A 17871-nucleotide genomic window follows, 5' to 3' on the forward strand; every position below is an offset into this window, starting at 1 on the left:
AGTTGGGAGGAAGCCACATAGCATCAGACAACCCAAGATTTGTAGCAGCTAGGCTTGTCTGCAGAAGAGATTTGCCTCAGCAGGTGGCCTCTCTAAATGCTTCTCGGGGACCCTGTAGCTAACATCCTTCAAAGGAAGAGACAGCAGAATAAGCTTACCAGAGCAAGGAATGCCACAGGCATTCAGTCAGTCATGGGGGACCCATCACTGTCAGGGTTAAACCGGGCACAGAAATCAGCCTATACAAAGGGGTAATACTGTGCAAGAGACTGCTCCTTCCTAGTCCCTTCCTGGACCCTCATAAGCCCTTAGATGGTGATTTGTCACAGAGCACCAGGAGACATTTTCTTTTCTCAGTAGTCCGAAGGTGATGGTCACCATACTATATTAAGGCATGGCTGTTTTGCTAAGGCATGCAAAAGCTGTATCCTAAGGGTGGGTGGCAGGGTCTCCCCTGAAGGGTGAGGTCACTACTAAAATCAGTCATCTAGTAGCTCTCAGCATGGGGTTGGAAGGGCCTGGAAAGGTCTCTGGAGCAGTGGGGAATAAAGATGGTTTCAGTTCTGCAAGGCAAGAGCAGAGAGGCACCAAACTTCACTCTCCTCTCTTGGGACAGGGCTGGGGGACCTAGAGGGAACTAGCTATAGTTTGTTTTGAAACCTCTGTATAGGTTGAAATTTATGGAACTTTCATCTCTTCCTATAGTCACCCTTTGTGTATGGCACTGTTGTCTCAGCTCTGTCACCAAAGAGTTCAGAAGCAAAGGTGGTAGGCACTGGTGATATGCCTGAAAACAAGCTGCAGCACAAGGTGATTGCAAGGAGATTCAATACTCAGGGCTAGCCTCAAAGGTACAAGGAGCCCTGGTCGTGCAGTGTTTAAATGGTTGGCTGCTAACTGAAAGGCTGGCGTGGTTCAAACCCACCAGCCAGGATTACAGCCTAGGAAGCCCTATGGGGCAGTTCTACTCTGTCCTATAGTGTCGCTGTGAGTAGGAATTCCTCTAAGGTATTGGGATTGAAGGAGGGCAGCATTTCCTTCAGTGATACACCTTTCCATCCCATTCTGAAAGACGACTTCCTTAAATGGGGAATAATCCATTAACAGAGAATTAAGGTGCTTTTACACTGTTGCCAAGAGGAAGTCCCCTTTTGACACAAGCAGCTAAAAAGGGCTATGTTCTTCCAAATTATAAAGCAGGGGCTTTAAAACGATCAGTCACAGGCAGAGAGGTTTTCAGAAAGACAACCTCTCAAGCATATTGTGTCCAGAAGATATTCTGGGTTATTCGGATGGAAGTTTTCCTGGAAAACCCTCTAGTTATCATACCCAACAGGACAGATATCACAGAAGACCATCCGATTCAGACTATACACCTTATCCCCCCTCAAAGTTGTCCCCAGAAAACTCTTGATTACATTGTTTTTAACAATCCTTAACACTATCTAAAATATTTATTAACTATCCATGGTCTAGACCCCACCCTCCACCCCACTAGAATGTAAGTGCCCTAGGGACCCTGCTTACCTTATTCAGAAAGATGACTTCACTGTATGCAAGGTTCAATGCCTGGCACACAGCAAGCCCTCAAATGCTTATTGAACAAATGGTCTCAAAGAATGAGTTACAAGGCGCTGCAGAGATCTTGCACTAAGACTGCTTACCAAATAACTTTCTCAGTCTGTACTTCTCAAATGGTAGGGATCAGTATCCCCTGGGAACTTGCTTCAAAGGCAAATTCTCATTACTCACTCCAGACCTATTCTGAATCAGAAGCTATGAGGGTAGAGCCCAGGAGCTCGTTTGTTAACAAGCCTGCAGTGATCCTGGTCCATACTGAAGTTTGAAAACTACTGTTCTTAATCCCATATGGTGGAATTACCCAACAGGAAGAACCTGGGAACCTCAAAAAATAATTTCTCACTCAAATTTATCAACCAGCCTTTACTTAGCTTCCATCAAGGATTAACCCTCCTCCTCACCTTTAGAAAAGGAGATGAATCCTGTGAGACCAGCTAGCTCTAGCTCGCTTTACTACAGGAAGGAAGGAGCTGCAACAGGTCAGAAGGCAAAGCTCAACCTGGAACACTTCTGTGAGGAGCTGGGTGGGCATTTTATCTCACTACAGATACTAGAACAGCTTCTTTTGCCTCACTGGGTTCACAAGCATCTTGATGGCAATGGCTTCTGTTTCCTGCACAGGGTTTACACTGGTAGCTGCTCAAGCACTCTCTCTGGAATATGTCATGGTTTATGGGATCTTCTGTCCTCCAACTTGGGCTGTCTACAATGAATCCTGACAAGCATTCTCCAGCTTACCAAGTGAACCTATTCCTCCCTTGGAGGAACAGGAATATTACCCACCCTTCCTGAAAGACTTCCACTCATCCTTCTTCACGATGCCCACAGAAACAAACAGTGGGTAAGGCACATTCCCAACCCTATTTTCCTTAAGCATCACAAAGGAAGTCCTGGGTCAGTAAATTTTAACTGATGACCAAACCCAGGTGGGGCTGAATATGTAGGTTCTTCGTAGGACACATGAAGAAACTGGTATATGAATGCAGAGAATGGGAACAGAATTCAGAAATGGTGTTCCATTTATTCACTGAAAAAGGAGATCAGCCTTCTTGATCCATTTCTTTCATGTCCCAAAATCCTTTCACCTCATTCTTCTAAAATAACAACACACTGGGAACACACATTCGTACAAAAACCACATGTAATTCCCCCCTCCTCACAAAATTGGGTGGCTCTATTTTAGGAATGAAACTAGATCATAGACATGGGAAAAAAAAAAAAAAGTCACCACTTATACCAAAACATAACAGTGTTAAGAATTCAGATATTCTGTAGATTACCAACATGTAAAAATATTTCCACCTGGATCTTTTAAATTTGAAATGATCACATTAAAACCTGAGGTTACAAGGGACCACACTATGAACCAGAATTCCATTTTCCTTCTAGGACCCCAGGGGAAAAGGTAAGTATTTGGAATGAGTTTCCTTTGGGCAAGACTGGCAGGAAGTAGGGAAACCCCTGGCCATTCTCAAAAGGCACTGGGGTCTCTCTGGAGGCAAATGTATTGGAACTAAACTCCAGTAGGAACCAGCTCATGTCCACTCCAAGAGTCCAGAACAAACACATAAAAGGAACAAGGTCTCCTCGGTTCCAGTACTCTGATGGTGACCAGGACTACCTGGTTAGAGGTAACACCTGAGGGTTTGAAAGGCAAATCTCAATTGTGGTTTTGCTTTTTTTTTTTTGCTTTCTGATATTAAGGAAAAAAGTTCTAAGGTGTTTTAGAAACACCTCCCTACACCCTCTTACATGTAAAGCTTTATAGAATATATAGAAAAAGTTATCCAAAAGATATTCCATATTGCATTCTAAATAATGAAATCGCCACTTGAGATGTGAAGTGAATATGCCAGGTGCTTTGGAAACCCAGCTCTACCAAAAACACCCTTTCCCCACCCATGGGAGAAGAGGAGGAGAGAAGAAGGACGGACGAGAGGAGAATACCAAGAACTCTCAAGTCACTCAGCGACAGGGCTAGAAATGGGCTCAATTTAAGGCAGTTTGCGGCTCTTCCTCTGGAATGGCATTCCTTCCCAGCCTGAGCGCCCCAAATCTCCAAGCATGATGCTCTGACTGCCAGGTGAGCTCCTTGGTTCCCCCAGCATCTCCCTGACAACCCTCTGATAGATGGAATGTGAGAGCTCAGTAAGGGAAAGGACAAGTTATGAGAGGCCGTTGGTCCTGCCCCACTTCTCCAATCCCATTCCAAACCTAAAGTACCGCTTCACTCACCCTGGCTACTGCAAGAGGTAGTTTGGGGACTTGCACCCCCAGCCATCCTATCCTAACCAAGTTCCATAAGCTAAAATGGTTAGCACTATCTACTTTTTTTTTTTAAAAGAGGGAGAAAACAGAATGCATACCAAGCAGTGAATAACAGGCTAGATTCACTGGGTATCCATTTGACCCAGACCCCTAAACCTTTCATAGCAAGGCTAAGGGACTAAGGCGTACCTTTCCCCAAGCTCCAACCCTCAAAATTCACACTGCCCTCAGAAAAAAGACCCATTCCCAGCCTGACAAATCATCTGCATAGAAAACCAGACCCAGCAGGCCTGGGGAAAGAGTGGGTTTTTTCTAACGTTTTGTGCTCTCCCCCGCCACTTACTTGTTAAAGTAATATGTTCTGCCAGCAGGGTGGAGATCCTCACCAGGGAATAGAATCAGTGGGGTCCCTCTTCCCCATCTCTTATAATTTTGGTGCAGGAGACTTCACCATCAGCACCGTTCTTAGCTCAGATAAGCAAAAATAAGGTCACTTATAATGCCTTAAAATTTGTCCTCTGTGGCTATCCCCTGCCCATCACCATTTTTTTGGTTCCTATTAACTTAGAATGCTCTCTTTTAAAATAGTAACAGGAAAAAAAAAAAAAAAAAGATAATGATTATAAAAAGCATTATCAACAGAAGCAAAAGACAAAGGAAAAAACTGCAGAAGAGCAAAAATCATAGATATAGCGTACTAATGTTGACAGGACCTATAGATAAAACTGGCAACCTACCCCCCACACCAGGACAGAGGAGACACCGGTTACTTTTAGGATGACTAGGGCACACTGTCACCACAGGCTTCTCCTTGAGAGCTGGCTGACGGCCTGATACAAGAGGTGTCGGGGCACAGAAGGGGCTCAGGGAGAAGGGATGAGGAGACACGGGACACGTGCTTGGGGCTGCGAGAAGAAAAATCCTGAAGAAACCCGTGGGAGCTGAGGAGCACAAGTCTTGTCATCCCCACTCCAGCTGGTGGCGCTGGGCATGGACATTCCCTTCATCTTCCAGGCTAGGGAGCAGCTGAGGCTGGTGGGCCGGGAGCAGGAGGTGGAGGAACCCCATCTGTGGGTGGTGGCAGCGGCGGCTGCTGTGGTGGAGGATCTGCAAACATATTCAAGACGAACTGGTCATTGCTGGAAATAAAGGGGGCTAAGGAAAGAGCCCATTCTGAGACAGCTGACAGAGGAGATGATTTCCTTTGTGGCAGGTACTCTGCGAGGCATCTTGCTGCTGTGGTCTATGTGGGGCAGGTCCAAATCTCCGGGCCACTGCTCATGGTACGTGACCTAGCCCTAGTGGTTGCGGGAGTAGGAGGTGTCTGAGTCTGTCTCACCACCTTCAAGACCCACCCCTTCCAGGAATCACGCCACACTTTTTCAGAACTTATTGGATTTTATTGTATTTTAACAGTTCTGTTAATTTTATCTCTTCAGTTAAATAAGAGGTCCTGCCTAGGCAAGTTTCATGTCTTCTTATTTTTCTTTCTCCCACAGTGCCTAGTCTAGCTGACCACAAAACAGATTATCAATAACTTCTTGCTGACTGTTTCCACCAGGGCCAGAGAGCTTCACCTGAGGCAGCTGCCGACAAGTTGAACATTCTAGAAGGCCCCAGGACTCCTAAACTGTAGTCCTTGGATTTCTGGCCAAAACTAGGTCAGGTCCTGAAGGGAACAATTAGTCTGAGTGTCTTGGGCTCTTTACTATTTCAACTTTAGCTGCTTTAGCATACAAAGGAACCCCAGAGATTATTTAAGGCAGAGTTTTTAAAATGTCTCTTTTGCCAGAAATGAAAGCATATGAAACAAATAATTTAAGTGTGGCCTTGCTCACTGGTCAATCCACCCAACCCCATACCCAGGAGGTTTCTACCAAACTGCTAAGGCTCTTCGAAGCATTTCGCAGTCCACTGATCTCATCTCTCTCATATGTCACCTTACAGTGGAGGAAACTGAGGCCTGAAAAGAGAGCACAACTCACCCATGGCGGCTTGCCTACTACTGGAGAGCCATGGCTATACGAAACTTATTTGTTATCCCAGCCCTTAACCACTTCCTATTCTTGTCTTTACGTTCACTACTTTTGAACTCTGTATCCACAAAAGGCTCCTGTAGGGAAAATAACCAGTATGTCTACCAAGATTGAAACTGGACAGGCTACAGAGCAACGAGGGAGAAATGTCTTTTTGACTTCTCCACATACCTCGGGTGCTCAGGAGAGTGCATGCTATGAAGGCTGTGGTACACAAGCCTGACTGAAGTACTGAGCCTTCTCCACCTGTGTACCTGCTCATCAGGAATGCTAAAGAGCACTGACCAAAAACCAGTCTTCGGAAACCCACTGTCATTGGCTGCACTGTCCACAGATCTCCCAAACCACGGAAAGTTAGCAGGCTGGGTTAGATGCAAAGTCAGGTAGAGAAAAAAAAGACTTCTTCCCTTGTCTAAAGCCCTTCCCTGATGGATCTGAGGTAATATGTTGCCCTACTGTGCTACTTACACATGCCATTAGGTGCTGTGAGGGGCACCCGTGGTCCTAAGATGCTTCCTGGCATTGGAGGCATACCAGGAGGTGTAGGGCCACTTCCAGAGGGGTGGATGTTGGCTGCAATGGTGGAAATCATGCGGCCTGACATGGGCTGCCCAGGCATCATGGAACCTGGTATCTGACCTGTGGAGAAAGATTTAAAGTACTATGACAAGCATACTAGGAAAGGGATTAACTGAATGCCCAAGACGGCTAAATACAAACCAACATGCCTAAGCCTACAAAGGATCTGAAATGTCAATAGAACAATAATCTGTAGTAAACTGTATGTCCAACCTCTTTTGAGGGAGTGAATGGGGACAGGCCTGTGGAATGACTGACTACCGTAAACCCTGGCATAAACAGGTAGCTGTTAAGAAGCAATTACAGAGAAAGCCTCTCCAACAGGAAGCATTTACTCTGGTTCCTCTGGGTGAGCAGTGGATGGTACATGTCCTCTTGGGGACAGGAAATGCAGACCCAGGCCAGAGGGGACGGAAGGAGGACTTTAACAGCAAGTTGGTCCACAGTACAAGGACTACAACTCCCCTGGTCAAGAGCTGAGCTTCACACACTGGCTTTGTCTTGAAGGGTATCGATCAAGACTGTGAAATCACCCTTAAAAAGGGATTCTAATATGAATCCCCAAGACGTGTTCACAAAAAAATCTCATTCATCTAACCCCACCGTGAAGCGCTGGCCCCAGGGAACCACAGGATGGAAGAAGGTAAGAGTAGAAAAAGAAGACAGACAACTCGGTCGTCTCCTCCCATCATTTGATATTAATGATAGGAGACCCTAGGGAAAAGAACAGGAAGATACCTTCTTCTGTATTCAGTTTCATACTGAGCCTTTAGAGCAGGGTTCACTAAATCTTTTCTGCAAAGAGCCAGAGAGTAAATATTTTAGACTCTGTGGGTCATGTGGTCTCTATTGCAACTATTCAACTTTGCTGCTGTAGCATGAAAGCAGTCAGAGACAAAACAACAAATGGGCATGGCTGTGTTCCAATAAATCTTTATTTATAGATACGGAAATGTGAATTTCACAAAATTTTCACATAACATAAAAAATAATTCTTTTGACACCCCCCCCCCAACCATTTAAATATGTAGAGAACATTCTTAGCTTGGGGGCCGGAGGCCACATCATTTGGCCTGTGGACTGGAGTTTGCCAGACTACAGCTTTAGATATGATGGTGGATATTTAATTAGGTCTTAAACCTAGTGGTTTGGCTGCTGGGCTTGGTTCTAAACTAAGAATAGTTTAAAGGGTACAAAGCAAAGAAGAAGCTCTTTCATAAAAGGGCAATTATATACTCTACAGAATAAAGAGAGAGAATCTATGTGGTTTCTTTTTTAATCTAGGGACTTAAGTAAGGTCAACTGTATGACACTGAAGACATGTTTCTAGACTCAGTCCCAAGACAGCTGGAATTAAGAGTGCTTGAAGTCCAATCCTGGAGAATTTGGGAGACGAGATCACCTGAGAGCTAACTGGCAATTAAAATACGTAGAACAGTATTGAAGATAACTAAAGACTTCTTCCTGTCGCTGTTTAGAAAAAGGCCTATCTTAAGAAAGACACACAAAGCTTCAAACCTCAAACCATTTATCTCCAATGTCTGCTGTTGGACACAGGACTCAGAGGAGCCCTGAGCTGTAGGGGTGTCAATGTAAAGAACTCACTTAGGAACAAGAGTCGAGGGTAGCGCACAGCTGGTGGTCCACTGTCTTTAGGGAACTATTTTAGAAAACATACTATGTCAACATATGCACCAGAATTAACAGGGGAGCAAGTCTGGAGCCCACTGGCCCACTTTTCCATACTCTATAGTGTAACCATGCAAGTGCCCAGCAGAAGGGCCCCAGAGGCCCACCTCCTAGAGAACAGCTTGGTCAAATCACTTCAGAGAAAACAAGAGCAGGTGCTAGACCCACTCCTGGGTAGACACTACCACCACTCTTGGACCAACTGGCCACCATTAGTAAAAGCTGTTGCTTGCCTGTGCCATGCTGCTAGGACAGATACAGACAGTGCTGAAGAGTACCAGTGTAGAGCTGACACAAAAACAAAATGGACACTAAGTACACTCCAAGTCACACAAAGGATGCGTACATATAAAGGGATGGCAGGGAAAACCATGGAAGAAGCAAGCTGAAGAAACTGCTACCGTCTAGTCAATCAAGAAAAACCTTGTGAACGATTTGGGATTTTGGATGATGTCTAAATAAAGTGAAAGGAGGGGAATTAGGGATAGGACAACAGCAGACTATTCTAAGCACAGGCCTAGCCTGAGTTAAACAATCAGAAAATTGTGTGGATGTCATGCTTGTTATTCCTGAGAATTACCACTTACTGAGCACTTACTGGCCAGGTGCTTTGTAAGTACCATCTTCATACTTGCACTACCTCTCTGAGGTACCTACATAAAGTAATTACCATCTGTATTTCACTGCAGAACAAAGGGCTTAAAGTTAAAACAAAAAACAAAAAGATAAACAAGCAAGCAAACAAACAAAAGGGCCCAAGTTACAGAGCCAGTGAGTCCATGCTGGGTCTGTCTGATATAACTCAAAGCAAAGGAGGCTGGACTGTAGTCTCTGGGTGGTGCAAATGGAAGCATCTGACTATTAACTGAAAGGGTGGTGATGCACACGTGGGGCTGCCATGAGTCGGAATCAACAACTCAAAGGTAACTGGTAAAGAGGGCCGAATTAGCTTGGCGAGATGGTGATGGTGGTACAGGTACGGTGGTAAGGCTACGGGGGACTTGGTGAAATGCTCTGGAGAAAAAGAGGAGCTTGGACCTTATTTGTTGAATGATGGAAAGCTCTAGGAAGGGATGCAGAGAAGTCAGAGCCTAGAGCAGAGAAAAAGAGCTTCTGCAGACAAGCAGTGAGGAGGATGAGGAGACCCAGCAGGAGCTGGGAAACTGAGGACAGCATTGAGACGCTGAGACAGAGAAAGCATTCAGGCTCGGTACCTGACTGGGACTGTGAGGTGAAGAGCAGAGGTGAAGTGAAGAAGAGGGGAGGACTACTTTTGCTTCAGCAACAGGAGATGCAGAACTGGCTGCCATTGTAATGAAAGCACTGAGAGGCGGGGTGAAGGGAGGACAGAGCTCTCAACGTTTCAAACGTAAGAGGGCCGGGGCACACAAAGAGGCTTACTATTCTAAAAACGAGGGCCATTCCTCTGCCAAACTGTCTCGGAGGCATCCTGGTTTTTTAAGAGGTACTCCCCCAGCTCCCTTTTGGAGGGCCCCTTTGTCACTCCCTTCCTACCTCTAGATCACCTGCTAGGCTATTACTAAAAACAAGACAGTGTTTCTCTCTAAGTCTCTACCAATGGTTCTCTAATGGTATTCCAGGAGCTGTGACAGGAGATTTTTGTGTTGTTCGAGGGAGGAGCGTTCCTTTTAAGCCTAGCCCTAATGAACTCTAATCTGGAGACCAAAGAACACTACTAAGGGACTCATCGTCATAAAGGCCATGTGCTAGAACCGGTAATGCAGCCCAGGCCTACCAGTAACTACAGGCTGCCTCCACCGATTTTAACCTGGACAGAGGCCTTGAGCAAGTAAGAACATTTTGCCAGTCCTCTGCAGGTCGGTCTCTCTAGAAAACTCAATAATGGAGAAGTAAAGCATGCCTTTACAAAGACGGATGAAGTAAACAGGCCAGGACCAGGACTGGGAAAGGGCGAAAGCAATAAGAAACAGCACACCAGTAGCTGATCAAATGCACAGGTGATGTTAACACACGACTGTTCAGTCCCAATAATTTCTCATTTTCACAGGTGTGAGAAGAGGGTATTACATCCTGGTATCTCAATCAGCGCCTGGGTTGCCAAGCCTCTGGGTGATCAGTGGACCCAGTGGCGATCCCAGTCTGCTGCTACTTGGTATATCCCTAAGGGGCAAAGTACAGATGAATCAGTCTGGAAACCAAGCAGCAGCAATCTCACTTCGCTTCACCTCGATCTAGATGAATGTTCTCGGAAAGTCATTTAAGATGCCCTGAGCCTGCTTCTTAACAATAGAGTGAAGCTAAATATCTGCCCGCCTTTACACAGGGCTCTGTGTGGATCAGGGGAACCGTTTATTTGTTACAGTTCTTTACAAGTTACAAGGCGCTTCACATATATTATGCTGCTGGCTCTTCTAATACCCCTGTAAGAGGCAAAGCAAATATTCTCATTTTATAGAGAGTAAACAGAAGCTCAGAAAAGCTAAGAGACTACTTTATGGTCGTACAGTTAGTAAGGGGAACCAGAAATTATACCAAGCCTTCTGACTATAAATCTAGTTCTCTTTCCACAACACCACTCTGTGCTCAAATGGAACAGTTCATGTGAAAGGACTTAATATAACAGTCAGCATGATGAAAACTTAGGCACACTCTTCTATTCCAGGTCCCATTTTTTTTCATTATATTAGCTGCGAGACTACTCTGCATCCTGAAATATTAATTTTTTTAACAATTACTAATTTTAGCACCTCGTAGTAGACTAAACAGTGGTCCCCAAAAGGAGAGGTAGTCTAAGTCCTAATCCCTGGAGCCTGTGAACATGGCCATATTTGACAAGAGAGTCTTTGTAGGTATAATTAAGTTAGGGCTCTTGAGCTGAGAAGATGATCCTGGACTACATGGGTGAGTCCTAAATCCGACAACAAGTGTCCTTCTAAGGGACAGAAGGAGAAGTCACAGAAAGGAGACAGTAATGTGAAGATGAAACAAAAAGAGATGTGGCCACAAGCCAAGGAATACCACCAGCCACCAGCAGGACCTGGAAGAAGCAAGGAACAGATCCTTCCCTAGAGCCCTGAGAGGGATATCAGACTCCCTGGCCTCCAAAATTGTAAGAGAATAAATTCCTGTTGTTTTAAGCTCCAAGTTTGGGGTAATTTGTTATGGCACCCTCAGGAAATTGATACATACCTACTATATTCTAGACACTTAAAAGTTTTACAAATGGTTAAGGCATTCAATCCCCATAACAACACTATGAATCAGGCACTGTTGTTATCTATGAGGAGGAAAGGGAAGTACACAAAGATTGAGTAACTCAGCCAAGGTCAAAAAGCATGTAAATCCAAAACTGACCTAGGTATTCCCGTTTCAAAGATGATGCCTTTAACCACTGTACACCCCTTCGTATCAACGTCTGGTCTGGAGAGAAGTCCAGCCCTTTTCCAGGTGAGGCTTGAGACTAAGTGATGAAACCTTGCTCCCACCAAACTAATGACTATTCACTCCACTCCTAGCTCTGAAGAGAAACAATTCTAACCAGCTGAGAATGTACGTTTCAGCAGAGAAACGAGACATTCCAGAAACAATCTGGCAAAGAGCACCAGGACAGATCAACATAGACCCATGAGGTGACAGCTGACCATCATGCACTGGGATGAGCCCATGGGACTCTTGCTGTCAGGCGGGCAGTGTTACCTCCAAAGCTACCTGCTCAGTGGCAGTGGCCTATTTACCTATTTCCCTACATCTTTATGGCAACACGCTGAGAGAGGACAGCCCAGGGTTTGTCAAGGCTATAAGCCCAGTAGCTGGGAAAAACCTTTCCTTTCTCTTATTATAGATTCTGAAGTCCTCTGAAAAAACCAAGTTCCTCTATTCCCCCAGTCACAAACAGGACCATAAAGCCACTAGAGTATGAGTGTTCAGGGTATGAAAAGACAATGGTTCCTTGAGAGAAGTGGCAGCAAAAAAAAGAAGGACCAGAGGAGAAATCATCTACTTCTTCACAGACAAACACATCTCAGGAAAGCAACGGGGCTGTCCAAGAGTGAGTGGCGCTTCTGTACTGTCCAGAGGTAACCTGTTACCCAATACCCGACTCACTGCACTGGCATACCTAGGGCAGTCGTGGTTTCAGAGAATACACATGAAATGAGACAGGAATTCTGTTGACTTAGGGCCTGCCATTTTGCCAGGCAACATGAAAAGTTATCTCACCGAACTACCAGGTTGTTAGGAAGATGTGAGATTGTAAGGTCTCAGTTTCGAGACTAGGAAATTAAACCTCAGGTCACAAGGAGCAAGAGACTGAGCTGGGATTCAAACCCAGGTCTGTCTGACCCTGAGACCCATTCTCTTCCTCTACACCAACATTCTTCAATGAATATCACTCCCATCGGAAAAGGTGATTTCTAAGGATCAAATTTAAAATGGGGTAGAGCTGAAGAGGACTAGGGAGAGGACACAATCAACTTTTTATAAAGCAAGCCCTGGCCTTTTGAAATCTAAACATCGTTGTGGTTCTTTTGGTGTCTGATAGATAGGCCTCACCACTTTTAAATGGGTGACAATGTCTGAGAGCATTCCCACCAATTCTTCCTGCTGATCAAGAAGTCTGTCCCACACAAGCCTAAAATATATAGGAGCAAGCCTTGTCAAGTAAAATGAAGGGTGTGTGTGTTGACTGTGTTTCCATTAAAAACAAAAGCACCAAAGAACAAGACAAATACTCAGGTTATTTCTTTCCCTGGTAGAGAGGGAGAGGAGGAAGGTAAGAGAGAGAGGGCGAGAGCAAGACGGCTTCAAAACAGCAGTATCAAAGCATAAAATGGTGGGAGTCTGACCTACATACAAGCTGTTTTTTTTTTTTTTTTTTTAACAGCAGGCATCTGAAGCTGGAAAAATGGAAAGGGTTGCTAAAATTAGGTTTAGCCTAGTGGAAAAATCCCTCACACTCTCTCAAGTTTTTTAGATCTTTTACTAAAGCATTATGCCTGTCCTGCCTAAAAACAATCCTGGGATGGGAGAGGCAGATGGGAAAAGAAAATGGATCTAGGAAAGGGAATCTCTGAAATTCCAATCCTGGGCACATTTCATCAGTCTGTTTCTAACTGTCCACAGCACATCCTCTGGCTGAATCCCCAGAAGAACGGAAGCAATACAATCAGGGCCACGTGAGGGGAAGCCTGGACTCCTCAGAGACTGCTCCTTCCCCACAGCAGCTTCCTGGAGGCTCCTGTGACAGACGTTCTTTGTTGAGAACTAGGCCCTCACTGCTCTCTTTGTAAGAGTAACCTGGTACTCTGGAAAGTGGCATGGCAGCCTTGTCATGACACGATGCAAGCAGGGCCAAAGCACTGCAGATAATAAAAAGTTGGCTGATTCGACGGGCTAATCCTTCTCCCTTTTCAGCATGGGGCTGTGAGACCAGAGGGTGGGTTGGGAAACGACACTGGTTGTAACCCTTTCCTGAGTACTATTTCCCACAGGTAGGGTTGTGTACGTGGGTGTAACCGGGGGGCTTAAGTTGAGTGCCCGAAGTCTTGGTTGAAATACCCTCGAAGACCCAATATTTCACCGACCAAGGCAAACTGTTCTAGTTTTATCACTAGAATGTCATCTCTACCACGTCTGATTTCTCAAATCAGACCAATTCCTATTTTGATCTCCTGGGCACCTGCAAAAATTCTTATACTGTCAACAGTGAGGAAAGCATGATGACATTTAAACCAGTATTTCCTTTTCCCTCTGCTTTTCACAAACACAGACACATGCAACGCCCCCCTCCCCAACCCAGCAGAGCTCGCTCTAGATTCATGAGGCAGAAGTACACAACAGTACCTCATTTACTAAGAAGGCCCGGAGCTTACACTACGCACTTACATACTAGATGGCTGTCATTTCCTTTTAACTTAACTCACTGTTAGGTAATCTTGCTTTAGACATGTGCCAAGGCCTTAACAGAGACCCCTAGCAATGAGAAGCTCTCCCCTCTGCTTGAGTAAGTTACCTCAGGAAGCAACAGTTACCACCCAGGCCACCCTGTGCTGTCACGCATACTGTGGCCCAGTGTATGGTGGAGGAACACCTTGTGCAGTGGCTGGAGACCTGGGTTCTAGGTCAAGATGTGCCCTTGCCAGCTATGTGACCCTGGGCAAGTTCTCTGGCCTTCTGGGGCCTAAAGTTACTCATGTATGAAACCAAGGCTCCTTCCAACAACTCCTTTAAAATTCCAATTCTGAACCTCATGGAGAAGTTACACTCCCCACTCTTGGCGCTCGCAGAGCTTCAGGTCCCATCTATACTCCAGGGTATTCCTGACACAACCTTGTGCTTGTGCCCAAACTATCCTCTTGACCACCTTCTTTACAATTGGGTGGCTTGCTGACTGAGGTTTCTAACCCTGTTGCTCCTAAACCTCACTGCCCCCTGAATTATTGCCCAGCATCACTCTCTAATGCAGCCCAAGCTCCCCTAGAATGTGGGGGGTGGGGTGGGGGTGGGGCCAGACACAAAAGAACCCATCCCAGATTTACGGCCTCAGCGCGGCCCCTCAGGTCTCTCTCTCCCTAGGCTACTGCAGTCATCTTATCGCTGCCCTCAGTCTTCTCCCTCTGCTCTCAATCTTCAGTGCTTGCACCAATGCAGCAAGAATGAACCTTCTAACAGGTATGATCATATATCCTTGGTTAATAATCCGTCCACAGCTCATCATCAGAAAGTTAAAAATCCAACGTGTTTATAAGATGTACACGGATCTTACATGACTTGGCCCTAGGACCGCCCCCCCACCTTCTCCTCTCAGCTTCGGCCTTGTCCTGCCTATACAGCATGCTCCAGAAGGAATAAATGGCTAGTGGTTCCCCAAGAGGAGCCCTGATGGCACAGTGTTAACAGAAAGGGCGGCAATTTGAATCCACCAGGTGCTCCGCAGGAGAAAGGCACGGCAGTCTCCTTCGGTAAAGATGTACAGCCTTGGAAGCCCTATGGAACAGTTCTACTCTATCCTATAGAGTCACTATGAGTCGGAATCGATTCAACGGCAATGTTTTTTCCTGCTTTAGTGGTTCCCGAAGCACGCAGTGCCTGTCCACAAGCTTTTCTCTGCCTACAGCACACTTCCTTCACTTCAGAGACTCACAGGCCAAACCATCTGGGTAGACATCCTAGGTCTGCCACTACTGTGTCACGTGGGGCAAGTTACTAATCATTCTGTACCACAGGTTCGTCATCTGTAAAATGGGAATAACAGGGCCTACCTACTTCAGAAAGTTTTTGTGAAGATTAAAAACGAGGTGATAGAATCAAAAGAATAGGAAATAAACGTTGGAGAGGCTGCAGGGAGATCGGAACTCTTATGCACTGCTAGTGGGAATGTAAAATGATATAACCATTTTGGAAAACAATATGTTGCTTCCTTAGAAAGCTAGAAATAGAAATACCATATGATCCAGCAATCCCACTCCCAGGAATATATCCTAGAGAATAGAGTTGGCACATGAATAGACATACGCACACCCATGTTCACTGCAGCACTGTTCACAACAGCAAAAAGATATCAGCAACCTAGATGCCTGTCAACAGATGAATGGATAAACTATGATGTATACACACAATGGAGTATCATGCAATGATAAAGAACAAGAATCTGTGAAGCATCTCATAACACGGATGAATCTGGAGGACATTATGATGAGTGAAATAAGTCAATCACAAAAGGACAAATATTGTATGAGACAGTTACTATAAGAACTCATGAAAAGGTTTACACAAGAAAAGAAGCAACCTTGGATGGTAATGAGGGAGGGGAGGGGTATGGCTGGAAAAACACTTAATAGACAATAGATAAGCAGTGAATTTGGTGAAGAGTAAGACAGTGCACAGTACTGGGGAAGCCAGCACAACTTGTACAAGGCAAGGTCATGGAAGCTCCACAGACACATCTAAAATCCGAGGGACCGAACTGCTGGGCTGAGGGTTGTGAGGACCACGGCCTCAGGAAACGTCTAGCTCAGTTGGCATAATATAGTTTATAAAGAAAATGTTCTACATTCTACTTTGGTGAGTAATGTTTGGGATCTTAAAAGCCTGTGAGCTGCAATCTAGGATACTACACTGGTCTCACCCCTTCGGGAGAGAGGAATAATGAAGAAAACTAAAGACATAAGGGAAAGAGAACCACATCTACCACGGCCTCCACCAGGCTGAGTCCAGTACAACTAGATGATGCCCAGTTACCACCACTGACTGCTCTGACAGGGATCACAACAGAGGGTCTTAGACAGAGCTGGAAAAAAATGTAAAACAAAAAGAAAGGCCAGACGTGCTGGCCTGACAAAGACTGGAGAAACCCTGAGAATACAGCCCCTGGACAGCCTTTCAGCTCAGTAATGAAGCCACTTCTGATGTTCACCCTTCAGCCAAAGACTGGACAGGCCCAAAAAACAAAACGAGATGAAAGGGGCACACCAGCCCAGGGACAACGAATAGAAGCCAAGAGGGAACAGGAAAGCTGGTAATAGGGAACCCAAGGCCAAGAAGGGGCAATGATGACATGTCATGGAGTTGTTAACCAATCTCATAAAACAATATGTGCACTAACTGTTTAATGAGAAACTAGTTTGTTCTGTAAACCATCATCTAAATTACAATAAAAAAATAAATAATGCGATATATGTAACGAGACAGCGTGGAACAACATCAACATATTATTTACTTAACTACTTGGCAAATTCTTACTCACTCTCAAGTCTTAGCTAATATGAAACCTTCCTGATGCCCTCCCCAGGTATCTTTTTTCCTATGTAATAGTAACTGTATTCTATCAGTTTTCATGCCAGACTACAAGCTCCTTGAGGGCAGAGCCGATCTCTTTAGCCTTGCCCAGTGTCAACTGCAACGCCTGGCATATAGTAGGTGCCGAAGAAATATTTGGAGAATAATCTGGCTTTCCATTTTATATGCCCTGTTCTTCCTCCTGAGGGACCCATCATCTCCTCCTGAGCCTCGATACCTGTGAATGCACTTTTGTCTCTATTCCCCTGTAGCATCTGTGCCAACCTTATGTTTATGGTACCATAAGTTGGATGTTGTCTCCACATTCTCCTGGGAGATCTTTGAGGGAACAGGTCATGTTCTTACTTGGCTTTGCATCCTTGGCATTGGCACAGAATCCAGAACAGAGCAGGTGCTCAGTGTTTATAGATGCTAAGAGCCAGAGCCTTAGAATATTTCCTCAGAAGAAAATGATAATTAGGTTTCTGCTGAGCCGATAAAACCTACTTAGCCCAGTTTGTTGGTGAAATACTAGAGGCAGTGGTAGCTCTGTGGTCCTGAGTCCTGAGCCTCTTCTGATCCATTCTAAGACCAGCAGAGGCTGAGGTTACACTCCATGTGCGGCCATCCCCACAAACCAGGCTGTGCCAGTTTTAGCAAGAGAGGGTTGCTTGAGAACAATCCTCTATCTGTCCCCTTCACAGACCAATGAATGGGTTAGTACAGCAGTTAATAATCCTGAAGAGTTGAGAAATGTAACTCCTAAGATTAAAGCAAGTTATTACCATATGCTAATTCAAATCATTTGCAATTACAATGAGCCAATTAAAAAATGTCTGAGCCATTAGTCAAGGGCTTTATAAGCTAATGAGCCAGACCCTCCTCATATAGCCAATGGATAATGAGAAGCACTGCTATCAACTTGGCAATCTTGACACGAAGGCTCAGTGGTTTTCCAAAG

At 45.2% G+C, this 17871-nt stretch overlaps 1 protein-coding gene across 2 annotated transcripts in view; it reads right to left on the bottom strand.

Annotated features, from left to right (window-relative positions):
- Positions 1–2582: 2582 nt before the first annotated feature.
- Positions 2583–17871, bottom strand: part of SMARCC1 (SWI/SNF related, matrix associated, actin dependent regulator of chromatin subfamily c member 1) — a 172249-nt gene continuing 156960 nt past the window's right edge. For both annotated transcript variants that reach the window (XM_049863561.1, XM_049863560.1), the window contains exons 27-28: positions 6354–6524; positions 2583–4956 (exon numbers count right to left, since the gene is read on the bottom strand). In XM_049863561.1, coding sequence (XP_049719518.1) covers positions 4865–4956; positions 6354–6524 — 263 coding nt within the window. In that variant the 3' untranslated portion in view covers positions 2583–4864. The remainder of the gene's footprint in view (positions 4957–6353; positions 6525–17871) is intronic.

Source organism: Elephas maximus, chromosome 20 (genome assembly GCF_024166365.1).
Source record: "Elephas maximus indicus isolate mEleMax1 chromosome 20, mEleMax1 primary haplotype, whole genome shotgun sequence".
Lineage (NCBI taxonomy): Eukaryota > Metazoa > Chordata > Mammalia > Proboscidea > Elephantidae > Elephas > Elephas maximus.